Source organism: Nansenia antarctica (assembly GCF_963989245.1).
Source record: "Nansenia antarctica genome assembly, chromosome: 11".
Classification (NCBI taxonomy): domain Eukaryota; kingdom Metazoa; phylum Chordata; class Actinopteri; order Argentiniformes; family Microstomatidae; genus Nansenia; species Nansenia antarctica.
The window spans coordinates 16,267,180-16,289,211 of NC_137681.1; the positions used below are offsets into that span (position 1 = coordinate 16,267,180).

Consider the following 22,032-nt stretch of genomic DNA (forward strand, 5'->3'; position numbering starts at 1 on the left):
CTTGGAACTGTTCTTCTCATCACTTGGCAGGTCCAGAGGTCCCCCGTTGATTTGATTGGTATGACAAGAGTCCTGTGAGGACAGGGATGGCTAGAGAGTCAGCATTCAAACACTTGATTCAACATTGAGGTTGGGTAGTAAAGAATGTTTTATCACACTGGATTCATGCCCAAGACATAAAGTAAATTACTAACCCTAACCCTAACCCAAATGACCAAAAAAGGGAACGTCTTTGCAAAAACGTTCCTATCTGTCACTTGACCGAAAGAAGATGGATGGGCTAAAACCATTATAGAAATAACACTGACAGAACTGGGTTCAGGGAAATGGGCCACCTGCTGGGACCACCTGTTTTCTGCATGGCCTCTTAAGAAACCTGTCTGAAGAAACCAAATGTATGCTGCTTAGAACTTCAGGATGGAGAAGAATCTCTCAGGGTCAACATTTGGCTGTCCAAACAGTAAAACGGTTGTTCTCTAACAATAAATGATAAGTGGGACCCTTGGGATGACACTAAACTAAACCCTAACCCTTACCCTTACCCTAGCCCTAACCCTAACCCTTTACCGTTACCTTTGCCCTTACCTATCCCTAACCCTATGAGGTGACGTCAGTGTTTGGTCATCCTATGCATCCCACTTAACCTTCTCTAACTCAGTATATTAGTCTAAATACAGCCTGATGAGTCAACCATTTTGTTATAAAAATAAAATAAAAAAAACACTTGAGTAATGGATGGAGTGGATCTTCCCCACGAAAAAGTGTGAGACAGCACAGCTTCTCTGCAACAACCTGCCTCCCTTGACTAGATTGTCCAATATAAAATGATCTGTGTTGGGATTTGCAGGTTAAGAAAGCTTAGGGGTTTAATTTCATGACGTCACATTAATTAGCGGCCACTTTGATCCTTTCAGCCTCTAAGCCCGCTACATTCTGCCAGCTTGTAGGCGAGTACAGGACGTTTTGGTGATTTGCCCCGGCACCACAGCGGAGGATGCACATCGCCGCAATCCGAGGCCACTGAATAGCCTACCCATCGTGAACTTTCGCTTTTCTCAGGTTATGTTTCTGTGAGAAAAGTAAGTAAAACGCAAACAAACAAAAAAAATGGGAGATAAGGATAGTGTGGAGAAGTACCTGGAGAACAATCCCCAATTCGCCAAAGAGTACTATGATAAGAAAGTGCGGCCTGAGACGCTCACGGCTGCCTTCACAGAGAAGCTCGAGATCAAAGACCCGGCTTCTTTCAAAAATGTCTCCCAAATCCAGGAGGCCCAAATCATATTTGACTTGCTCAAAGAATTGCAGATGCAGCCCGAAATGGAAAGAAGCATGCACAAGGTCTTACAGAGAATTTGCATGCTGTTGACAGCCGATCGGACCAGTTACTTTGCTACCAGATCTAGAAATGGAATACCCGAGCTTACAACTTCGCTCTTCAACGTGACACCTACCTCAAAATACGAGGAAAATCTGGTGAACCCCTTTGCCGAGATTGTGTTTCCCCTCGACATGGGAATAGTTGGATTTGCAGCCAACAGTAAAAAGCCACTTAACGTACCGGACGTTTCAAAGGTGAGTGCCGCGTTAACAGTTACCAAGCCGCGCGTAAAAGCGCGCATAGAATATCCACGCTGGATAGCTATATTGAAGCCACCCTGTCCAAGAATGAATGCAGTTTAACGCAATGCAATTGTCGTTATTTTGATATTGTAGTTCATGTAAATTTGTGTCAGCTCTTTCATGTTCCATATTTACACTAAATTAGAATTTGTATCAGTTCAATTTGTAGTCCTAAATTAAATAAAAACCATTATTTCAAGTTTACCAGGGTGTTCATAATGAGCTATGCGTTTCACACCACTGCAATAGTTCAAGTGCTGCATCACGTTAGCCCCATTCAATTCATTGGAGATAGGGGCTTTTCAGGATAACTCAAATACACAGTATAATTCTTCTGTGGCAGAAATAAAGCATGTTAGATTCGAAATTCTGTTAATTTTGTTTTAGTTTCACACTGTTTGTTGAGGTTTAGGAATCAACAAATGAATTTTTGCTGCAAAAGAAGAATCGTGTTTCTGTATAATCCTGGAAATTGGCTACTAGTAATGGTTTGAAAATACATGTAACCCTATCTTAAAGCCTTTACTATTTGCAAATATGTTTAGTATATTATGCCTACTCATATTCCTGACAATGCATGTGTTTTTATATGCTTGAAGTCCAAATTGGGTAGGCATAGAGGAATTCTTTCAAGTGTCTGTGACTTTTTTGGTCCAAGAAACTAATTTCCTGGCTAGTTTGATTGTAGGCTTTGTTGTCTCATGATATTGCCATTGAATGAGGATCCCTCCAATTTTAACACTATGACCCAAAAACAATGAATGTAATGTTATTGAAATGAGTTGTGATACACATGTTTTATTTTATCTTGCTCATGGTGCAAAACCCTGCTTAAAAACCTCTCATCTAAAGCAACGTTGCCATTCTATCACATGCTATCTGCCATTCTATCACATGTTATCTGTTGTGTAATGATTGTGAAGATTGTTCTGCGATCCAAACAAACAAAAGTATTCTTTCACCCCTCAGAACAACAAATTCAGTGACTTTGTGGACAAGCAGACAGGATACAAAACAAAATGCATGCTTGCATACCCTGTGATGGCAGACAAGGATTGCCTAGGTGTTGTCATGGTACTAAACAAAATTGGGGCAGCGGAATTCTCCAAAGAGGATGAGGAGGTAAGCCTTTTGCCAAATACTCATCCACGTGAACTACCAGTTCAGAAAAAATCTACATGATAAATGATGATCTATCTACATCATTCCGTTCTGATGTAAACATCATGGGGTGAAGTCAGTTCTCTGTACAAAAATACACCTATATACTATGTCAATCTAGTGTATTAACCATGCCTTTTAATCTGATTTTGTTTTTAGCTCTTCCACAAGTACATGAACTTTGCAAATGTCATCGCCCTGCAGCATCATACTGCCTACATGTTTAATGTGGAATCCAGGAGGAGTCAGGTAAACAAAAACACACTTTGAAACTTTCAATATTACTCTTCAACTCATCAACTGTGCCCTTATGCATTCATAGGCCTGTGAATACAGTCCCATGAATGCAGTGACACAGTTTTCACATCACAAAATGATTTCTTAAATGATGATGAATGAAGACAGATGAAGCCTGTGTCTTTTGAAGCTGGGTTGTTCCTATTATGTCACCGATAGCCATGATGACCCAATAAAACACATTTCACTAGTGGTACCAACATCTATATACATTGTTCCCTCCTGATTTCCATAGGTACTCCTGTGGTCTGCCAGCAAAGTATTTGAAGAGTTGACAGATATCGAGAGACAGTTCCACAAAGCTTTGTACACTGTGAGGATCTACCTCAACTGTGAAAGATATTCTGTTGGCCTCTTGGACATGACCAAAGAGAAGGTTTGTGTCTAACTGTATAGCCTGTAGAGGTATTCCCTCTTTTGTTTGTTTTTTAAATGTCAATCTCTGGCTGAGAGATGAGTCAACACAGATGCTAATTGCTAATGCTAACCTTCTGCTAACCCCAGGAATTCTATGACGAGTGGCCAGTGAAACTTGGTGACGTAGAGCCTTATAAGGGACCAAAGACACCAGATGGCAGGGTGAGCGTCTACTAACCTGTGATTCAATTATCTCCTAGCCTTGTACTGGGGGGGGGGGGGGCGTTTTATACAATTAATCTCTTCACAATGACATCACATTTACAGTAGATCTATATAGATGATCTCAAAAGAGATCTCCTGAAAGGTCATGGCTATATTTTTCAATGTGTCTACAGGAAGTCAACTTCTACAAGATCATTGACTATCTCTTGGAAGGACCCAAAGAGGAAATCAAAGTCATACCGTGAGGATCCCAGTCACTTCACATTTTGGATCACTCATTATGGGTCGAATCCCAACTTGATCTATTTTGAACTCATGCAAATCTCCCCATGACATACATCCATGTATGATTTACACCAGGGTAGGCTGGTGGAGGTAGAAATCGGAGAATGGTATCAGACACATGTCTTTGATACCTTTCCTCATTCCTGCCCCTGCATTACAATGAGCCAGTCCTCCTATTTCGACCTCCACCAGCCTCCACTGATTTACACCGATTTCTGTTTCAGCCCTGGAGCAGTATCTGAATCAAAGCAAAGTGTCATATGAAACTGAGAGTGGTTTGAACCATAACAGCTGCCTCTCCCTCCCCTTCTGTCCTTCTTGTAGGGGCCCTCCAGTGGATCACTGGGCCCTGGTCAGCGGGCTGCCCACCTACGTCTCTGAGAATGGTTTTGTAAGTCTACTCTGCAGTGCTAATATTGTGTTGTACACTACAATACTGTATAATACAACATACTTTCATCTTCATCATTTTAGAATACTATATGGATTTGTTTTTGGTCAAATTAGAAAATTCTATCAAACCAATGAACCATCAACAGACAAGAGATGTGAATCAGTCAATGTGAAGGGAAGCTGAGTGCAAGTGATACATAGACTGACACCACAAATGTTTGTCCACTGTAGAGTTGTGTGAGTGATTTGCTGAGTAGAGCAACTGAAATATTTATTGTCCTCCACCTGCAGATTTGCAACATGATGAACGTTGCTGCAGATGATTACTTCAAATTTCAGGTGAGGACTATGGACCTTTAAGGACTGCACATTTCTGCTGTAGCCCAGAACTAGTATACCTGACTCAATATATGTGAAATGTGTGAGCTGGAGTTGAGAAACCAACATGCTGTTATGTTGCTATAACTATTAACTATAACTATGCTCTAACTATTCACTGTCATTTGGATTGCCAAAACATGAGTCAATAACAAAGTCCTATTCGAGAGGGACTAACTGCCTTTTTTCTTATTGGTGTGCTCTACATTGCTTTTGTTTCTCATTTAAATATTTGTTTTTAAATGTCTTTCAGAAAGAGGCTGTGGACGAAACAGGCTTTGTCATAAAGAATGTCCTGTCCCTTCCCATCGTCAATAAAAAGGAAGAAATTGTGGGTATCGCCACTTTCTTCAACAGAAAAGATGGTAAACCATTCGATGAGCATGATGAACAGATTACTGAGGTGAGTCTGCAGACATCCACATACTAACTTTCTCTCTCTCTCTCAGTCATATAAACCAGTCTTTGTTTTGAGTTATATGTTTTGTATGGAATGAAGGCTTCATGTGTTTCCATTATTGTTCCAGGCCCTCACACAGTTCTTGGGATGGTCAGTCATGAACTGTGACACGTACGACAGGCTGAACAAAATGGAGTACAGGAAGGACATAGCCCAGGAGATGCTCATGTGTCAGACCAAGTGCACTGACACTGAGATGCAGTCCATTCTGGTAGGACCTTTAGAGATAGTATTTAGCTACAAATATCAATTGAGAATCAAAGAGCTAATCGCTCGAAAATCGAATAAAAAAACTTGATTCTTCTTCTTCTCTTTGAACAGAACACCAAGGAGAAGTTTGACGCAGAGCCAGAGGACTGTGATCAGAAGGAGATGTACAAACTCTTGGTATGACAGATGACATCTTATAACTGTTACCAGGAAAGGTTTCAATCCCATGCTGTAAAGTATTTTTTTAATGAATACATTCTCAATGAAAGTCCTCCATGACAGGCTTAGTAATTTGAAGATGAATGACTTTGACATAGTTTGAAAATGTTGTACAGTATGTTAATTATTTTGCCTTTGTATAGAGAGCGACTTGTCCTGAGGCCAAAGACGTGGACCTGTTGCTATTCAGCTTCAGTGACTTCCCAGTGACAGAGCATGGCCTCATCAAATGTGGAATTCGTTGTTTCTTTGAACTGAACGTGGTGGAAAAGTTCAAAGTCCCAGCAGAGGTTTGTCCTCAAGCCCCTGGATATACAGTAGCAATATTGTTTATCAATATCGATATATGTAAGTAGTTATATATAGTCAGTATAACAGAGGAATTGTTCCCTCTCCCAATCAGACCCTGACCCGGTGGATGTACACTGTCCGGAAAGGTTACCGTGACATTACCTACCACAACTGGAGACATGGCTTCAATGTGGGCCAGACCATGTTCTGTCTGCTACAGGTGAGTCTCTTTACTCTTTGGCTGTGTTTTAATACTTTTAGAATGCATCCTTCCTTCCTTCCTTCCTTCCTTCCTTCCTTCCTTCCTTCCTTCCTTCCTTCCTTCCTTCCTTCCTTCCTTCCTTCCTTCCTTCCTTCCTTCCTTCCTTCCTTCCTTCTTTCCTTTTTTCCTTCCTTCCTCCCTTCCTTGATTACTTCACTGTTCTTATATGATTTGACTGGTCAAAACAAGCTTTTCACTGCATTGCTTATGCCAGTCAAGTTGTGTTAGATCAGTGATTTATTCAAGGAAAGGTGGGGTAGGAAGGATGCATTTTAGGAGTATTCAAACAGGGCCCTGGCCTAGGGTCACAGACCCATACAAACCCACATAATTCACATGCCTGTTTGTTTGGAGAGACGTTTATGCTGACAACCAAAAACTAAACATTGCTCACTAAACACAGTAGGTCAGCGACATCATTGTAGATAAGTTGTATTTGTTTGTTAATGATATGGATCACCCACCCCGCTACCCCTCTCACAGACTGGGAGGCTGAGGAAATATTACACTGACCTTGATGCCTTTGCCATGGTGGCCGCTGCGTTCTGCCACGATATCGACCACAGAGGAACCAACAACTTATACCAGACAAAGTAAGTCCTCCCTTGACAAATTCTAGGGTTAGGACCAGATAACATAATGTTCTGTCTTGCTGTGTTGTATGTGCAGTGGGCCAGGTTAAATCCTCTTCAGGGATGATGAAGTACTATGTTGTCTTGTATTGTCACCAGGAGAGGAAGGTGGAGGTAGAAATCGGAGGAGTACGGACTTATTGTAATGCTTGGAATAGAATGAGAAATGGCCCGTTCTACGATTTCTACCTCCACCAGCCTCCTATGATTGTAACGTATCATTATATTGTATCAAGCCAGCTAAGTCAAGTCAACGTTTTTTTATCATATGCACAGTAACATGTGAACTGTGAACTGAACAATGAAATGCTTGCTTTGTGAGGTTCACCTCAAAGTGCAGTGATAACACAGAAGTAGAATAACATTTCAAGCATACACGATAATAACAGCAATAATAACAACAATATACAGTACAATCACAGTGCAAAGTAAATAACAATAAAGTATTGTATAATATGATAGTATATCAAATCATATCATATTGCGTCAATCATATCTTATTGTATGGTATCAAAGCAGACACTCTTTGAAGTTAGTTCTAGTCCTTCTCCTTTGAAGAACTGTTTTGCGTTTCGTGTAGAACCCTTTCCACAGAGGGTTCTGCATACTGTAGGTTCTTCAAAGGGTTCCCCTACAGGGACAAATGAAGAAGAGTGAACCATGCTGATGTCTTCAGGCTGTTTAGTGTCTAGAGATCATGCTCCCTCTTTCTGACCTGCAGGAGTGGATCACCTCTGGCCAAACTGCACGGCTCCTCCATCATGGAGAGGCACCATCTAGAGTACAGCAAGACTCTAATGGCCAATGAGGTCTGAGACCCTAACTGATGCTGTACTACTACTGTGTCAGCTCTATCTGCCATGTTTCATGTCTGCCCAGACAGGCCCCCTGGTTGAAGGTTTAACCTTTCTCTGACCCTCCCCCTCCCCCTTTCCCTCCACAGAACCTGAATATCTTCTGCAACCTTCAGAAGCGCCAGTTTGAGACTGTGCAGCACTTGTTTGACGTCTGTATCATTGCAACTGATCTGGCCTTGTACTTCAAGTGGGTTTCTTTCTTGATGGTCTCCTTTTGTCGTGCCTTTGCCTTTGTCTCGCCTGTGTTGTGCTGTGTCACTCAGGATGTGAATGAATGAATTAATGGTCTTTATTGTCATTGCTACAGTACAGGTACCAAACAACGACATTTAGGAGGGGTGGCTCCCCTGGTGTTAGGAAAGGGAAAAAAAAACACTTTAAAAAAAACACAAGAAGGGAAGGAGCTGGTTTACATAAATAAAGGCTATGTACACTATCCACTATACTATACTGTACAGATAGACGACTAGGGTTGTCATATTGCACATAGTGTTATTGCACATTTATTTAAAGTGTCGCAGTTTGCAGGCTTGAAATGTACATATTTGTGCCTCAGCACTACACCTGATTTTTTCAGTCCAGCAGCTGCCATCAATCCGTCCAGATGTGTTACTCAGTGTTACTTTTCACATGCGTACTCTCCTGAGTTATATGTGTCTCCGCCCCCCCTAGAAAGAGAACCATGTTCCAGAATATTGTGAATGCCACAGAGCCGATGCCTGAGGAGAAGGACAGGATCGCCCATATTGCCGAAAACCCAGTCAGGAAGGAAATTGTCATGTAAGTTCTTGTAGTAGTAGGAGTTTCAGGGCTACTTAGCTTATCAGGGGAAAGGGTAAGTGAAATTATTTAGAGGCCCATTGTAGCCTACTGTAGATGCAAACCTGATCTCCTCAAATTGTCTTGCCTCAACTATGACAGTACAGACTTTTTCAAACATGTTTTGATTATCCCTCCAACAATACTGTCCCTTTTGGTTCACAGTGTGTTTTGTGTCAGCTGCTTTAAAAGATTGTCTTCTTGAATATTTTTGACAACAATTCTGTCCCCTCTTTATCAGGGCCATGATGATGACTGGCTGTGACTTGTCTGCCATCACCAAGCCATGGGAAGTCCAAAGCAAGGTGGGTGGCCTTCAACTCTTCACTGTCTGGCCATAATAATGGCACTATAATGATATTCCCCTCTCTCTGTATCAGGGGAGTCTGGTGGAGGTAGAAATCTGACGATTGGCTCATTGTAAAGAATGGAAAGGAATGAGGAATGGTATCAAAATACATCTTTGATACCATTCCTCAATGAGCCCGTGATGATGTATAGGATATAGTAAGGATTAATCAGGTGGTGATAAACTCTTTTGTTTTGAATCCTCTACCTCCCTAGGTGGCTCTTATGGTAGCAGCTGAGTTCTGGGAGCAGGGAGACCTGGAGAAGAATGTTCTCGATCAGCAGCCCATTGTGAGTATTCTTTACGTTCATGTTCATGTTAATGTGTGTAGTGTACTTCATGTGAGGTTTTCGTTCAATGCAATATTCTCAGTAGTAGTACAATTGACTGGTGATGCACTTGGACAACTTTAATATCCCAGTGTCATTTGAACTAATTTCTTTCATTGCTCCTCAGCCCATGATGGACAGGAACTGTAAAGACCAATTACCCAAGATGCAGTGCGGTTTCATTGACTTCGTGTGCGCATTTGTGTACAAGGTACCCATCCGAATAGATAATGAATCATAAACAGTAAATTTTTCTGTGAGCCATCAATTTGTCATTTCGGTTGAGTAAGAGAGTCGATCTACTGTGCAGGGTGACCACTAGGCCATGTTCATGTGTGTGCCTCAAAAGGATTGTGTCTGTAGATTCATTGGACCCACTCCTTTCCAGGAATTCTCGAGGTTCCACAAAGAGATCACCCCCATGTTCGACGGCCTGAATAACAACAGATCGCACTGGAAGGAGCTGGCAGACGTCTACGCCGCAAAGATGCAGGCCATCGAGGACGAGAAGAAGAAGCTAGAAGGCGGAGGTAACATTTTGAAATACATTGACATATACATGACATAAAAACGGAATGAGGCCTCAAGGGTCAAGTTTATTAGACAGAAACATATTGATGAGATTGTTTTGTTTCTTTTACTTGTTGAAGACTACCATGAAATAAACCAATCCTCCTGTCCTTTTCCCTTCTGTGCAAAAGGTGATGGAGGAGGTGAAGCAGGGAAGTCCAAGACATGCACCATTTCCTAAGGCCCCTCCTGATGCCCCAGCCATGGCTGTGGGGCAGAGGAATGCAGGGAGCTTCTAGTGCTCCTCTCCTTCATGGATTCCATTGGTTCTCCTCTTTCTCTCAGGACTTGATGGGCCGATCCTGGATCAAAAACACTGAACACATATATACAGTAGACAACAGCAGATGCATTACGGTAGCTAGCACCTAATCTAAAATGAAAACCAATATTGCAATTACTGAAAAGAACATTGCATCTAACGAAAACTGCTGAATGGCATGTACTCAGTGACAGTCGGTAGATCAACAGATTAGCTTCAGAATGAAAGGGGAGGGGAGGGAAATAACCCAAATGGAGTAGGATAACTATTGAGTGGAAGAAAAGTCAACATTTGTATCAAGCTATAACAGTTCAATGAATGAATTGAGATAACCTATTTTTATGTGTTCGATCACTTCATCACTACATTCTGAGAACAGGAATAATGTTTGATATATTTGAATGCACTTCTCAGGAATATTAAGAACATATGTGATGATGATGATGATGATGATGGTGATGATAACATGGATACAAATTCTGTAGAGAGATAAAGATTGTTCATTTAGAATCTTCAAGTACTGTGAGAGCACAAACCTCTTCCCAAACCTAAAAGACAGACTTGCTCTTTTGGCAACAGCTTTACTAACAAGGGATCACAAGTCACAATGCTCAAGATGTGTAAGCACCTGTGAGCCTTGTATGGGTATGTTTATGTTAATATGCAAAGTATATTTTTTGATTGTTTGTCAGCAAGTTATTTTCTACTTTATGTCTTTCAAGAATGGAGCGCAGTCTCTACAGTTGTTATAGAGTGATTATGGATGTATTTATAGTAAACTTCACTCATTTTGCCCAGTGACCTGAATAATTGTAATATACATATTATATTATATTTATACCTATGTGTAGCATGATTTGCTAATTAATTATCTTTTTAAAAAGTATGATATTTCATGTGTTATACATGAACCAAAGGAATGTAGTTTATCACATAGTGACCGTATGTAATTGTGTAAACATTTAAACATACAAGTGAAGTGTTAAATATGAACACTTACAACTTTTGCTTGCTCTTACGAGGCACATCTCACAAATGTCAGTGTCTAAGTATGTACTTCATCTACCTGACCATAAGAAGATTTGATGGGATTGAGTTTGATTATCAGCCAGCTTTCGTGACCCACACAGCTTTAAACTTTAAGTAACCTGCTTACTGTGGATGAACCAGGCTACCAAAGCCTTATCATATCTACCCGCGGAAGGGCATTTCATGTTTGATATCTGGCCAGAGGGCTTCTCCAAATATGGCGTCAGCTAGACCAAAGTCCCTTTCTTCTGTGTTTGATTATTCAGGTCTTAACTGATGCAACACACCGCCCAAAATCCCAACCATCAGTCTAAGGCGTTAGGATGCTCTTTTAAATTTCCCATAAACATTGTTTATTGAAAGCATCCTCCTTTGACGTCCTACCAAGCCATCGACCAACCTTTGAGCTACGGTTCTTCTCCCTCTGTCTTAAGACATGTTTGGAGACATCCCAACAATGTGACACTAAGTAGGAACTGCAAAGTATGACTTCCTCGCTTATGCAACATGTCCTCATTCCTAATCAATGGAAAATCAACCAAGACCTGTAAATCCAATCAGAGTGGCTTGGTGACACTCGACAGCCACCCCGCCACATCTTAAACCCACTGATCTACAGTATATACCCAGTATATAGATCAGTGCTTAAACCACTTCGCTCTGTTCCTATTCCTAGAGCTGCAGACAGACTGTTGCGGTATAAGGTACAAGAGCATTATGGGAAAGTGGGTTTTAATCTCCTCTCAGGTTATCTTGTATGCGTGTGTACATTTACAGGACATCAAATATATATATATATATATATATATACTAATTCTATCGAGTTATCATTGAGAGAGATTAGATTAAATTTGATGTTCTATTGAAATGAATTTTACTGTATGTATGTCATAAGATGTACTATGTAAACAAATAAAGGCATTTATCAAAGTACATGGGACTCAAGAGATTTTTGAGACTTGACCAACGCACCAACTCCATTCCATGCCCCTCTGAAAATAGACCTATAGAACAATATCACCAAATAAGCTTGGAAGTAGAAGTAGTAGTAGTAGCACATCTATGAAGAGACACAAAATGAACTTGAGGAACCTTGAGGCAGAGACAGACCTTCTCATGACTCCTGTATCGTGCAGGGGGATTACCCTAACAAAGCTGGATGAGCTGCTTGAAAAAAAGATCAGCCGATTTGGCGTGCCGCCGAGACCAGTGCACCTTTCCCCCTCCTGAGTAGTGTCTGTTTGAGGTGTTTCCTGACCCTAACTTCCTGTCTCATGCCCTGTCCTCTACACAGCTACTGTATACACCACTTTTCTCAATAGCATATAGTTACCAACAAGTGTGTAGCTATTATTCCTGTTACTGGCATACATATTATAAAACTATAGGACAATTCAAACAGCAGGAGATTATATAGTTTATGCTAAGTTAAGGTTTATGCCATAGAGGGACATACACAGTCACAGCAGCACAAAACATTTCTAAGTGGGTAGTATCCATTAGCACTGAGAAACAACCGCTTGAAGTCTAGGTACTAGATACAGTGTAATTACTTCCACCTGCATTGACATGCATCTTGGACCTACCACCTGTACTTGAAGACTCCTTCAGAGAGAGGGAGAGAGAGAGAGAGAGAGAGAGAGTAATTACCAATGATTAACGCCAATGTCTAATCCTTGGGCAAACGACACGCAACTTCCTGGCAAAACCAGAACAGCGGGGTATAATGCTATAGCCTACTAATCCTTGAGCTGCAATGGTAGACTCGCTGACATTGGTCAAGACTTAACCTACAGACCCAACGTAAATGTGTCAATATACTGTAGACATACAATATGTCCACTTTCAAGGCATGTCTTATCTCTACCATAGTTAAGTCTTGGTGTTCTACTAGTTGGTCTTTGATGGGAGTTTATAGTGGTATGTATTTTTCATACTCATGTACTCCAACATTGAGTTTTCTATGAGACACTTTATGCATATTTGGTTCTAGACATGAGTCATAAAGAGGTGTCAAAAGATGGAATAAGAATCTCGGGGTGTCATCACAAACAGCATTTTATTCAGTTGCAGTCAAACATGATCAGACATTCAACAAGCATCACCTACTGTACATTATAAAATCAATTACGTAAATCTTGGACCAAGTTGCCTTGCTTCGGATATCCCAGGCAAGTCAAAGGAACATGTCCTCAAAGTAGTCATCAAACTCCTCCTCCCTGGAAAACAAGTAACAATACAACAACAATACACTTAAGTAAGTTTGTTGGAAATCTGCCATCCATGGCGAAATTCTGTTCTAATTTCAAACAACACCATCCTCCCTAGTGATAATAATATAACCCCCCGAAATGTTGTGCTTCTGCATGTGCAAGAAACTGCAAGAGGCCGTTCTAGAAACAGAAAGGCCGCTGTTTTAGAACACCCCTGGCAATATCAACATGTTTTCATGCTAACCAAGTGTCGGGTAGGACACTCCATTTCAGAAGCTTATTTTTCCATACTTGAAAGCTTAAATACATACTGCACCTTTAAATAGAGTTCCAATCAGAGAGTATTAGTGGTGGTTGAGGTGTCTATGTAGTGGCTGAAGGCAGCTTTGTATGGGTGATCTAATGTGGAAGTTGATCTCACCTAGACTTCTCCTCCACGGCAGGAGCGGGGCCTTTCCAGTGGTCTGCCTCCGACGGACGCTCTGTCTCCTTGCCGCCTTCAGCATCTGCTACACGTACAACAGGAGAGGGGAGAACGACGTTTTTATAGCCATAGACATTGAGTGTTATTTCTATATCCACAACCTTAACCCAGTGGTATAAAACTCCTGGAGGGCCGGCATTGTGCACGTGCACATGCACATAAACACAGACACAGACACAGACACAGACACAGACACACACACACACACACACACACACACACACACACACACACACACGACGGGGCCTGTTTATGTTTTATGTTAAAGGGGGACAGATTGGATGTGTTGGTGCTGGTCTGGAACGCACGCATACACGCGTGCGTGCACGCGCGCACATACACACACACACACACACACACACACACACACGTCTGGGCCTGTTTATGTTTTATGTCAAATGGGTACAGGGAGGAGAGAGCATACCTATACTTCAACTGCAGCTGACAGATAGAGGGCTACTCAGGAGAGAAGATGACTCCCCTGGGGTCTCGACCATATGTGTTTTAAAAGGCTGTGTAATGGATGTGGACATTGAGGCCCATCAGTTTTAACCCTGCCCTGAGGGTATAAGATAACAAACTACTTGGCCGGTGTTGGGGGTGGCGGGGGGTTCAGGAGAAGTTCAGTAGAAGTATGTACCTCTGTCTGAGTCCTGCGAGTCCTCTGAGTTACTGGAGGAGTAGCGTTCTGTCAGGGAGAGAAGGAACACAGGAAGAGATCAGTTCTGCTCAAACACCCAAAAATGCAGAACGGACATTGAGTAACAACAAGCAGTAACGTGGCTGTTAAACAGCAATGGGCCTATAAAGTGAAAAGATGTATTAAAAGGTGTCGCTCTACAAATTATTACGTTGTTTTGTAACTTTCTGCAGGTTAAAAGAAACACTCACCATTAGTTGTAGTCGTCATCTATAGCACCACCTACTGTATGTGTCTTAGGGTATAGGCTATGGGCTATCCTTGGCACCATTATAGTACTACGGTGTTGATTATATTACTAAGGTGTTACAATGTTTCATGGTGTGTGACTGTGTAGGTGGAAATCGACCACAGTTTCTTTTACAAGGGAGCCCTGCATACACACGGTAATCATTGTAATAATTGTGTTGAATTGAACATGGGGAACTGTGGAGTCTTGCCTCTTTCGCTGCGTCTCTTCTTATGTTTGTCTTTTTTGTTTTTGTGTCTTTTGGAGGGGGTTGCCGACTTGGACCTCTTAGCTCGCGGTTCTTGATTCTCCTCCGACCTTCGTCTTCTTTTCTTGACCTTCACCTCTTTCCTCCTAGAAAAAGATGTGTGAATTATCTAAGTTATTACATCATTTGTCATATAGTGGGATTATCTTTCACATTCATTTGTTGGATCTACACAACCCATGGCTCAGGACAAAGGCTTCTCTCAACAGCGGACCACTTCTGAAAACGTCTGACAAAATGTCTGTTTGATAGAGACCTATCGTTTCGAGGGCGAAAAAAAGGGTGAACTTACTTGTGATGGTAGTTGAGTTTGAAGGAGCACTCGGGGCACAGTCCTGAAACATAGCATCACATGTCACTGTTAGAACAATCAAACATCCACAATCTAGCTTAAATAGTTATATTTACAGTCTCTTTTGGAGCATTCTATACAACCGTGCTATGGTACTATTCTTTGATTGTGATGCACTGGGTGTATTACTGTGAGTATTGGGTAGGGTAGGTTAACTGATTATTTTGCTTGTAGGAACTGAACTTTGCAGCTCTGAGTTTCCTCAGGGATTACATTAAGAGAACAGACTTGGTCCTCCTAATGCCTCCGTCAGTAATGGGATTTGCTCCACCATGATACCCAAGCGCAGATTAATGGCGACTGGCTTAGACGCACGATACACAGAGAGGCAACTTACTGAGTTTGACCAGCGCGTTCCTCTTCTCCCCTTGCTCCACATAGGCGAAGTTCACCTCCCAGCTCTTCAGACCTTCCTGCTTCTCACACCGCTTGTTGCCGCACATAAACTGACCTGGCAATTCATTACACAGAAGTAAAACATTGTCAGTAAAGTTTCCTTTATGCATAGTTTGCGTCATTATGGCACTGATAGATGGTCAGAATACAATGTGAGAACAGCTGAACTAAGCAACGGTGCTCTCGTGTGCAGTTCATGATCATATACTATTATATAAATGGGGGACAGACATTTGCATACACATGGTGTATCTCTTGTCTTGACAGGTCGTGGGCAGTCCGCCCACAGTCAAGGGATTTTGATTTTGTTCACCTGCTTAATCTGTTGAGTATCAGGGCTCCTCCTCCTGCCTCTCCAGGAGCCCTGGCCAGCCCTTAACCCTGCCCATCAACAGACTGGCCTTATCTCCAGCAGGCTTAATGTAGGGATTCTCCAGATTTTCCAGTAGCAAAGGTGCGTCATAAGTGGGTCTCAGTAGTTTAGGATACCGTGTGTCTCACCTGACCGTATGCCTGCAGGAGAATGGCATAAAGCCATGAGCTCAACTTTTCACGTGTGACACTAGACCTGCCAGAAAGGGGGGATTCTCTCTGATGCTGCCGGTCAGATCGGCCTTTCGATCATTTTGAAAGGTAAAGTATAAGGTCACATGCTAGTGTCAACATGAACTCTGGGACCGAATCAAGGGTTTACGTCTCTGTGTCCTTTCAGTTTGGACATGGAGTACCATAGCAGACCTGTTTTGAGCAAACTTTCCCAAAAAGTATCCAAAAGCTGGACTGTTAAGGGAACAAATTTAGTTTTTTTAAAAGGAAGGTAAAAAACGGAGGCATCTTATGTTGAAGTAATACTGATTGACATCCCTAAACTGTGTGATCCCAGAAAAAAACAATACACAACAAACGGCAACTGTGATAACAATATTTGACTAAACTTGGTAATTGTTTGTCTATCTAGGACCTTTGAGCGGACAGTACCCAACTCGGTAAAGGTTTGCAAACAAACATGTCACATATCTCTAAACATACATCTGCCTGCACAATACATACTGACCCTTTCCTCAACTTGTGAACCAACTGTTTCAACTTGTGAACCCTGACCACGAGCATCACTAAACTAAGAGCAAGGACAAAGGGTTTGACTGCTCACACCCCAAATCTTCTGAGAGTGTGACTTGGCTATGTGTCAAGATCACATTGACAACATGGCCCCAGCAGTCACAGAGCCCCATCAGTCACAATGACGTACATTCGTTCATCACTAGGGATTCTCCTGACACGGGCCTAGGATCCACATACACACTGCTACCGTGGGGCATTCTGGGTAAAAACAACAACATCCTTCTTTGGTTTTGATAAATACACATGAATGAACAGAGACAATTAATTATAAATGTAATGTCATTTTTTTCTTTTAACTAATGTATTTTAGGGGGCATACTGACAACTTGCCGGGGACTACAGCTGGAAATTAGCCATGTAGGCTGAAGCTGCTCCATTTACTGCACAGTTAATTAATGGGGACTGTCCATGAAACTATAGACTAATAAACTAAACTAAACTAAACAATGGTTTCAATGGTCTGTTATTACATAATTGTGGACCCTGCATTAACAGAGAGAAGACCTAACTGTATCCCTTTACTGATACTATCATTCATATAAAGTTAGTTCCCAACCAAGTGGAGAATGAGAGTCCAGAGGTTTGTCTACTACTAAACTACTATCACACCAGTAGTCTCTGACTGACCGGCAACAGTAGTGAGTTCATATATGCATTGTTGACTCACTGCCAAGTGTAGTAGGGAGGCTGCTGAAGGTATGGAGGAGGACGGGCTCATGGCAATTTACGGAATGTGAGGAGAAATAGTATCAAACACGTGTGCTCAGGAGCATGAAGTGGCACGTGGTACAAGAGGCCGATTGACGGGGACGGTCGTAGCTAAGCCCACACGCATAGTTCAGGAGTCACAGGGAGACAGATGGCAAGGCAACACAGTGTCATAAAACTCAGACGGTAAGAGGGCTAATGTTACCTGTGGTAGACATGAGAATGAGAAAGAATGAGGATGTACAGTAGAGAGTAACTAGGCCAGTCAAGTCAAGAAAAAGCTACAATAACAAACAAGAATGTTACAAAATCACCTCTTACGCCCTGACATGCTTAACACAGGTTGAGAAGTTGAAGATAGAGCCAAGACACAAGGCTCCTCCAAAGACGAACAGGGAACCTTCGAATGGAATCTCTGGTCCATACTGAGGACATGTAGGACACATACATTTACAATATGCAGACTTCAGTGGGGATTCATAGTGAGGGACAGCCGTCCAAACTGCTTAACAGATAAAACACTAGTAAAAGAAAACAACAAATAAAAATACACTAAACCAAAAACAAGGTGCAATACAGAATACAACAGATGCCGAAATAAAAGTGCAGAAAAGTGCAGTTGTCGGGAGGCAGGCTCAACTCAGGTCAAAGGCCAGGGAGAAGAGGTACGTCTTAGCTAATGTTTTAAAAGCCTCGATGCTCTGGGTAGATCTGACGTGGAGGGGGAGGCTATTCCAGAGCCTAGGGGCTGCCTTTGCGAAGGCTCTATCCTCTCTGGTTTTGAGCCTGGCCCTAGGGACCTCCAGCAGCAGCTGGTCAGCTAACCTTAGGGCTTTGGATGGGGTATGGTGGCGCAGGAGATCAGCTAGGTACAGAGGTGCCTGCCCATTTAGTGATTTAAAAACAAACAAAAGTAATTTTAAATCAATGCGGAAGTGGACGGGGAGCCATATCACTTGGCATGTCAATCGCTTTGATACATGTTATTCAGCATCATGCTTTAACAGCTATAGTCTAGAAGACAAACAAACATAACTGCTTGATATACTATAAGTCAATGACAGCTACTTGAATATCTAATATTTAGCAGACTGCGTTTAAACTGAGTTACTCTCTCATTGGTGCGTTGGTTTGAGTGAAATTGGTGTATCTTTTTTATAGAATGGCCATTGGTCAAAGACAAATCACAGTAATGATGACACATGAAAGGACAGCAGTAGAATTACATAACCTTACATACACATGACCTAAGTGACTCTGAGATAACACAAGACCACCAGATCATTAACCAGCTAGACTGTGGCCTATCTGCTCCTCCTCCTATGAGCTCCTACTGATCTATGACACAATGACCAAACACGTGACCTGATTCGAGTTCAAGGATTTGTCACTGTATCCCAGTGAAGAACCTGGCCCCAGTCAGATATAGCACCGACCATCAGCTTTTGCACTTCAATTATCTGAGTCACCCCAGTATTAATCCCACAGCACTTCCTCTGCTGTACAGCAGTGAACTAACAAAGGGTGGGATTACGGCGATTTAATCTGGTACAGCATATTGGCTTATTCAGCTTTCTCTGAGAGAGGCAGGAATAGATCATTGAGTCTAATGAGTAGAAGTGTGCCAGTACCTCCACTTTGTCACAGTTCCAATCAACTTGCTATATTTATACACTCTCTAACCCCCACAGCTGATAAATAGAAGGAGGTGTTTGTCCCTTTAATCACTAATGGTTGATTGGTTGGCAGTCTGCTCTGGACATGCAGGGAATTCCTGACATAACATGCCAATAGACACAAATCTGTCATTTTTGTGATAACAGTATCCCTAAGGATTAGACTCTCTATATAGTACATAGTGAAAGTATAAGGTTTGGGATTTGAGATAAGATGATGTTGAACTGTGTCGTGGCGTGTTAGGGTGTATGTATTAACATGTATTAACCTTTATCGCCATCTAGTGGCAAACTCATGACTCACTCACTGTTTCTGGCTTTCTTCAAATGTATGGAGTGTTTATGAATTAATATATCAGTGGAGGAACTGTATTAATACGGAACTTGAAAAGCACAACAATTACAAATTGTATGATTGTCACTGAATAAAAAACATAATAACTTTACCTTTTCCCGAGACGACTTCATTTTCAACACGCCATCGGAACCCAAACTGGGGGACAGTTTGTATAAATTGTTTGTGTAAAGTGTAAATTGACATCATTGACAACATATGACAATTATATAATATCAATGTAATCCACAGCTATAAACATCTTCTCATAAAACACACTACCTACCTTGTTTTCCTTATATCGGCTTAAGTCAGCGATACAATATTCTTTAAAGAGCTTGTCATAGTACTTCTTGGCGACTTCTTTCTCCCTAAAATGATAAAAGACCAGTGATTAGAGAAAATTAAGACCAACAGGGAAAACAGAAAAATGAATGTCAACTTTGTCCATTTGTCACATGCCATGTCATGTCATCTTCGTCTTCATCTCTCCACAGGAAGCGATGGTTTTCACGCACCACATCCAGGTCCGACTTATCATTGTCCCTGAGGTTTACGGTGACAAGTGATTACAAATTATATGAATAATAATAATTGATTGCATTTATATAGTGCCATTCTAGACATCCAAAGTGCTCACAGAGAAGAACTCACATCATTACTACCAATCAAGCTGTTATAAAATCACTTTTACAGATCAGATCATGAAAAGAGAAACCTGTATACACTGGCAGTCTTGTATGCTCCACAATAATGAAATCTGTCATCTTTGTTGTGCAAACATGCTCTCTTCTTTCACATTTAAATCATGGGCAAGGTTAAATGTGCTTTAACGTTATGAAGAACTCTCCAATCCATATTACACAAAGGATCAAAGCATGACTCACGTGCTGCGTTTGAGATCCTCCATTTTCCCGCCATAGTACAATATATAGTCACTGACAAACTTTTTATGTCTCTCAAACTGAATGAGTACGGTTAAGGAAGGGCTTAAACACATAAACAATCAACTGAAATACACTAATATGGATATGTTTTGCAATGCTACTGTACATTCATTTGTGATTTATTAAAGTGAAGAAACTGAATTAGGCCTTATATGATGATGTGTGAATCACAATTCTGCTTTAGCAAACCTATCCACGGAACAGTACTGCTGACAGGGTACATTAAAGGGAAACTTAGCTGCTGGTCAGCAGTGCATCACAACACCAAACATCAATATTTGATGATTTTAATATTAATGAGACACCACTAACTTGTAGGGGGACTTTTCAAATGTCACTTATGTAGAAGGATACAGCGTTCATTGATATCAAGTGGTGACGTCTGTTTCTGGCTTCCTCCCTGTGTGGAGACAGAAACAATCAACCAATCAATAACCAATACAATGAATAGTCATTAGACATGGATGTTTGGCTTTAAAATGGAAAGATTCATGGTAGTACCTGTCATATTCATTAGAGGCCACATCTCTGTGAGGCACCTTTGTGTGCCTTCCTTTCTGAAAGGGCTTCTGTAGAATATCATCCTCTCGTTTCCTGCAAGTCAACGTTGAGCAAAACAATTACAAGGACTTTCTATCTGATCATGAAGTAGCTGTTTAGATTGGAGCTTATGTGACCAATACCTTTTTACCCCCTGTTGAGATGTCTCTCCCTGGCCATCGTCATCGCTGAAGTCAGAGTCGTACCCTCCACCACCATGCACCTGCAGGAAGAGAGTTACATCAGTGTCATGACATCCATCAGTGACATATTTTCTTATTTCAGCTGCTACTGAAATAAGAAAAAAATTTGTTATGTGGCTTTGGGTGGTCCAGTGGTCTAGCACCATGGCCTACAGTGCACACATATTCCCATGCCGGCATGGGTTCGAATCTGGCCCATGCCCTGCTGACATATCCTCTCCTCCTTACTTTCCTGTCTTTCTTCAATATCTCTATCCAAGAAAATGTAAATATAAGAGTGTGACTGCCCACCTCAAAAAATAACCTAACAAGAAAATAATGTTGAATCAATAAAAGTATTTATTAAGAGATCATTCTAGGGCGCTTAGGTGGCGTAGCGGGTTAAGCGCTGACCATGTAACCGCGGGGTCCCCGGTTCGATTCCGGCCGGGGACATATCCTGCATGTCATCCCTCCTCTCTCTCTCACCCATCCTTCCTGTCTAAATCTTCACTGTAACTGTCAATAAAAAAAAAATGAAAGAGAACATTCTGTCATATATCAGTTCTGACCAGTCGTCTTCCAGGGGAGGCTGGTGGAGGTAGAGATCGGAGGGCAGGCTCATTAGATTAGATTAGATTCAACTGTATTGTTATTGCAGAGTACAAGTACCAGACAACGAAATGTAGCATCTAACCATTGTAATGGTAACAACCATGTGTGTGATACCATTCCTCATCCCACTCTATACAGTACCATGAACCTGTCCTCCGATTCCTACCTGCAGCAGCCTCCCCTGCTCTGCACCCACCCAAGTCTATAGAATAGCAACATGTACAGAGGGTATATCAAATTACAGATTTTCAAAAAGAA

The 22,032-nt window shown here is 41.6% G+C and overlaps 3 protein-coding genes across 3 annotated transcripts in view; 1 reads left to right on the forward strand and 2 right to left on the reverse strand.

Moving 5' to 3' along the window:
* The window catches only part of rbp4 (retinol binding protein 4, plasma), a 170,468-nt gene that overhangs the window by 3,582 nt on the left and 144,854 nt on the right, over positions 1-22,032 (reverse strand). The gene's annotated exons all lie outside the window — the stretch shown is intronic.
* Positions 1,108-9,898, forward strand: pde6c (phosphodiesterase 6C, cGMP-specific, cone, alpha prime; the record flags this gene model as incomplete). Its single annotated transcript, XM_080542339.1, has 22 exons — positions 1,108-1,575; positions 2,593-2,745; positions 2,944-3,033; positions 3,317-3,457; positions 3,586-3,660; positions 3,837-3,904; positions 4,273-4,339; positions 4,633-4,680; positions 4,973-5,122; positions 5,247-5,390; positions 5,501-5,566; positions 5,752-5,898; positions 6,012-6,119; positions 6,645-6,754; positions 7,515-7,602; positions 7,737-7,837; positions 8,323-8,430; positions 8,711-8,774; positions 9,034-9,108; positions 9,275-9,358; positions 9,536-9,677; positions 9,849-9,898. The coding sequence occupies 22 exons, from the start codon at positions 1,108-1,110 to the stop codon at positions 9,896-9,898; spliced, it is 2,547 nt and encodes an 848-aa protein (XP_080398465.1).
* Positions 13,049-21,009, reverse strand: fra10ac1 (FRA10A associated CGG repeat 1). Its single transcript, XM_080542594.1, has 12 exons — positions 20,939-21,009; positions 20,792-20,837; positions 20,378-20,454; positions 19,949-20,036; positions 19,777-19,857; positions 19,604-19,649; positions 15,592-15,705; positions 15,195-15,237; positions 14,846-14,988; positions 14,346-14,393; positions 13,643-13,730; positions 13,049-13,227 (listed from the first exon to the last, which is right to left on the reverse strand). The coding sequence occupies exons 2-12, from the start codon at positions 20,798-20,800 to the stop codon at positions 13,185-13,187; spliced, it is 780 nt and encodes a 259-aa protein (XP_080398720.1). The 5' UTR covers positions 20,801-20,837; positions 20,939-21,009; the 3' UTR covers positions 13,049-13,184.

What these genes read in the sequence shown, in the direction of transcription:
- fra10ac1 (XM_080542594.1), bottom strand. An exon ending in GAACGCGCTGGTCAAACTCA is followed by an intron (nt 15,238 to 15,591) that starts GTAAGTTGCCTC and finishes GCTATGTTTCAG; the next exon opens with GACTGTGCCCCGAGTGCTCC. An exon ending in GAAGAGACGCAGCGAAAGAG is followed by an intron (nt 14,394 to 14,845) that starts GCAAGACTCCAC and finishes TCTCCCTGACAG; the next exon opens with AACGCTACTCCTCCAGTAAC.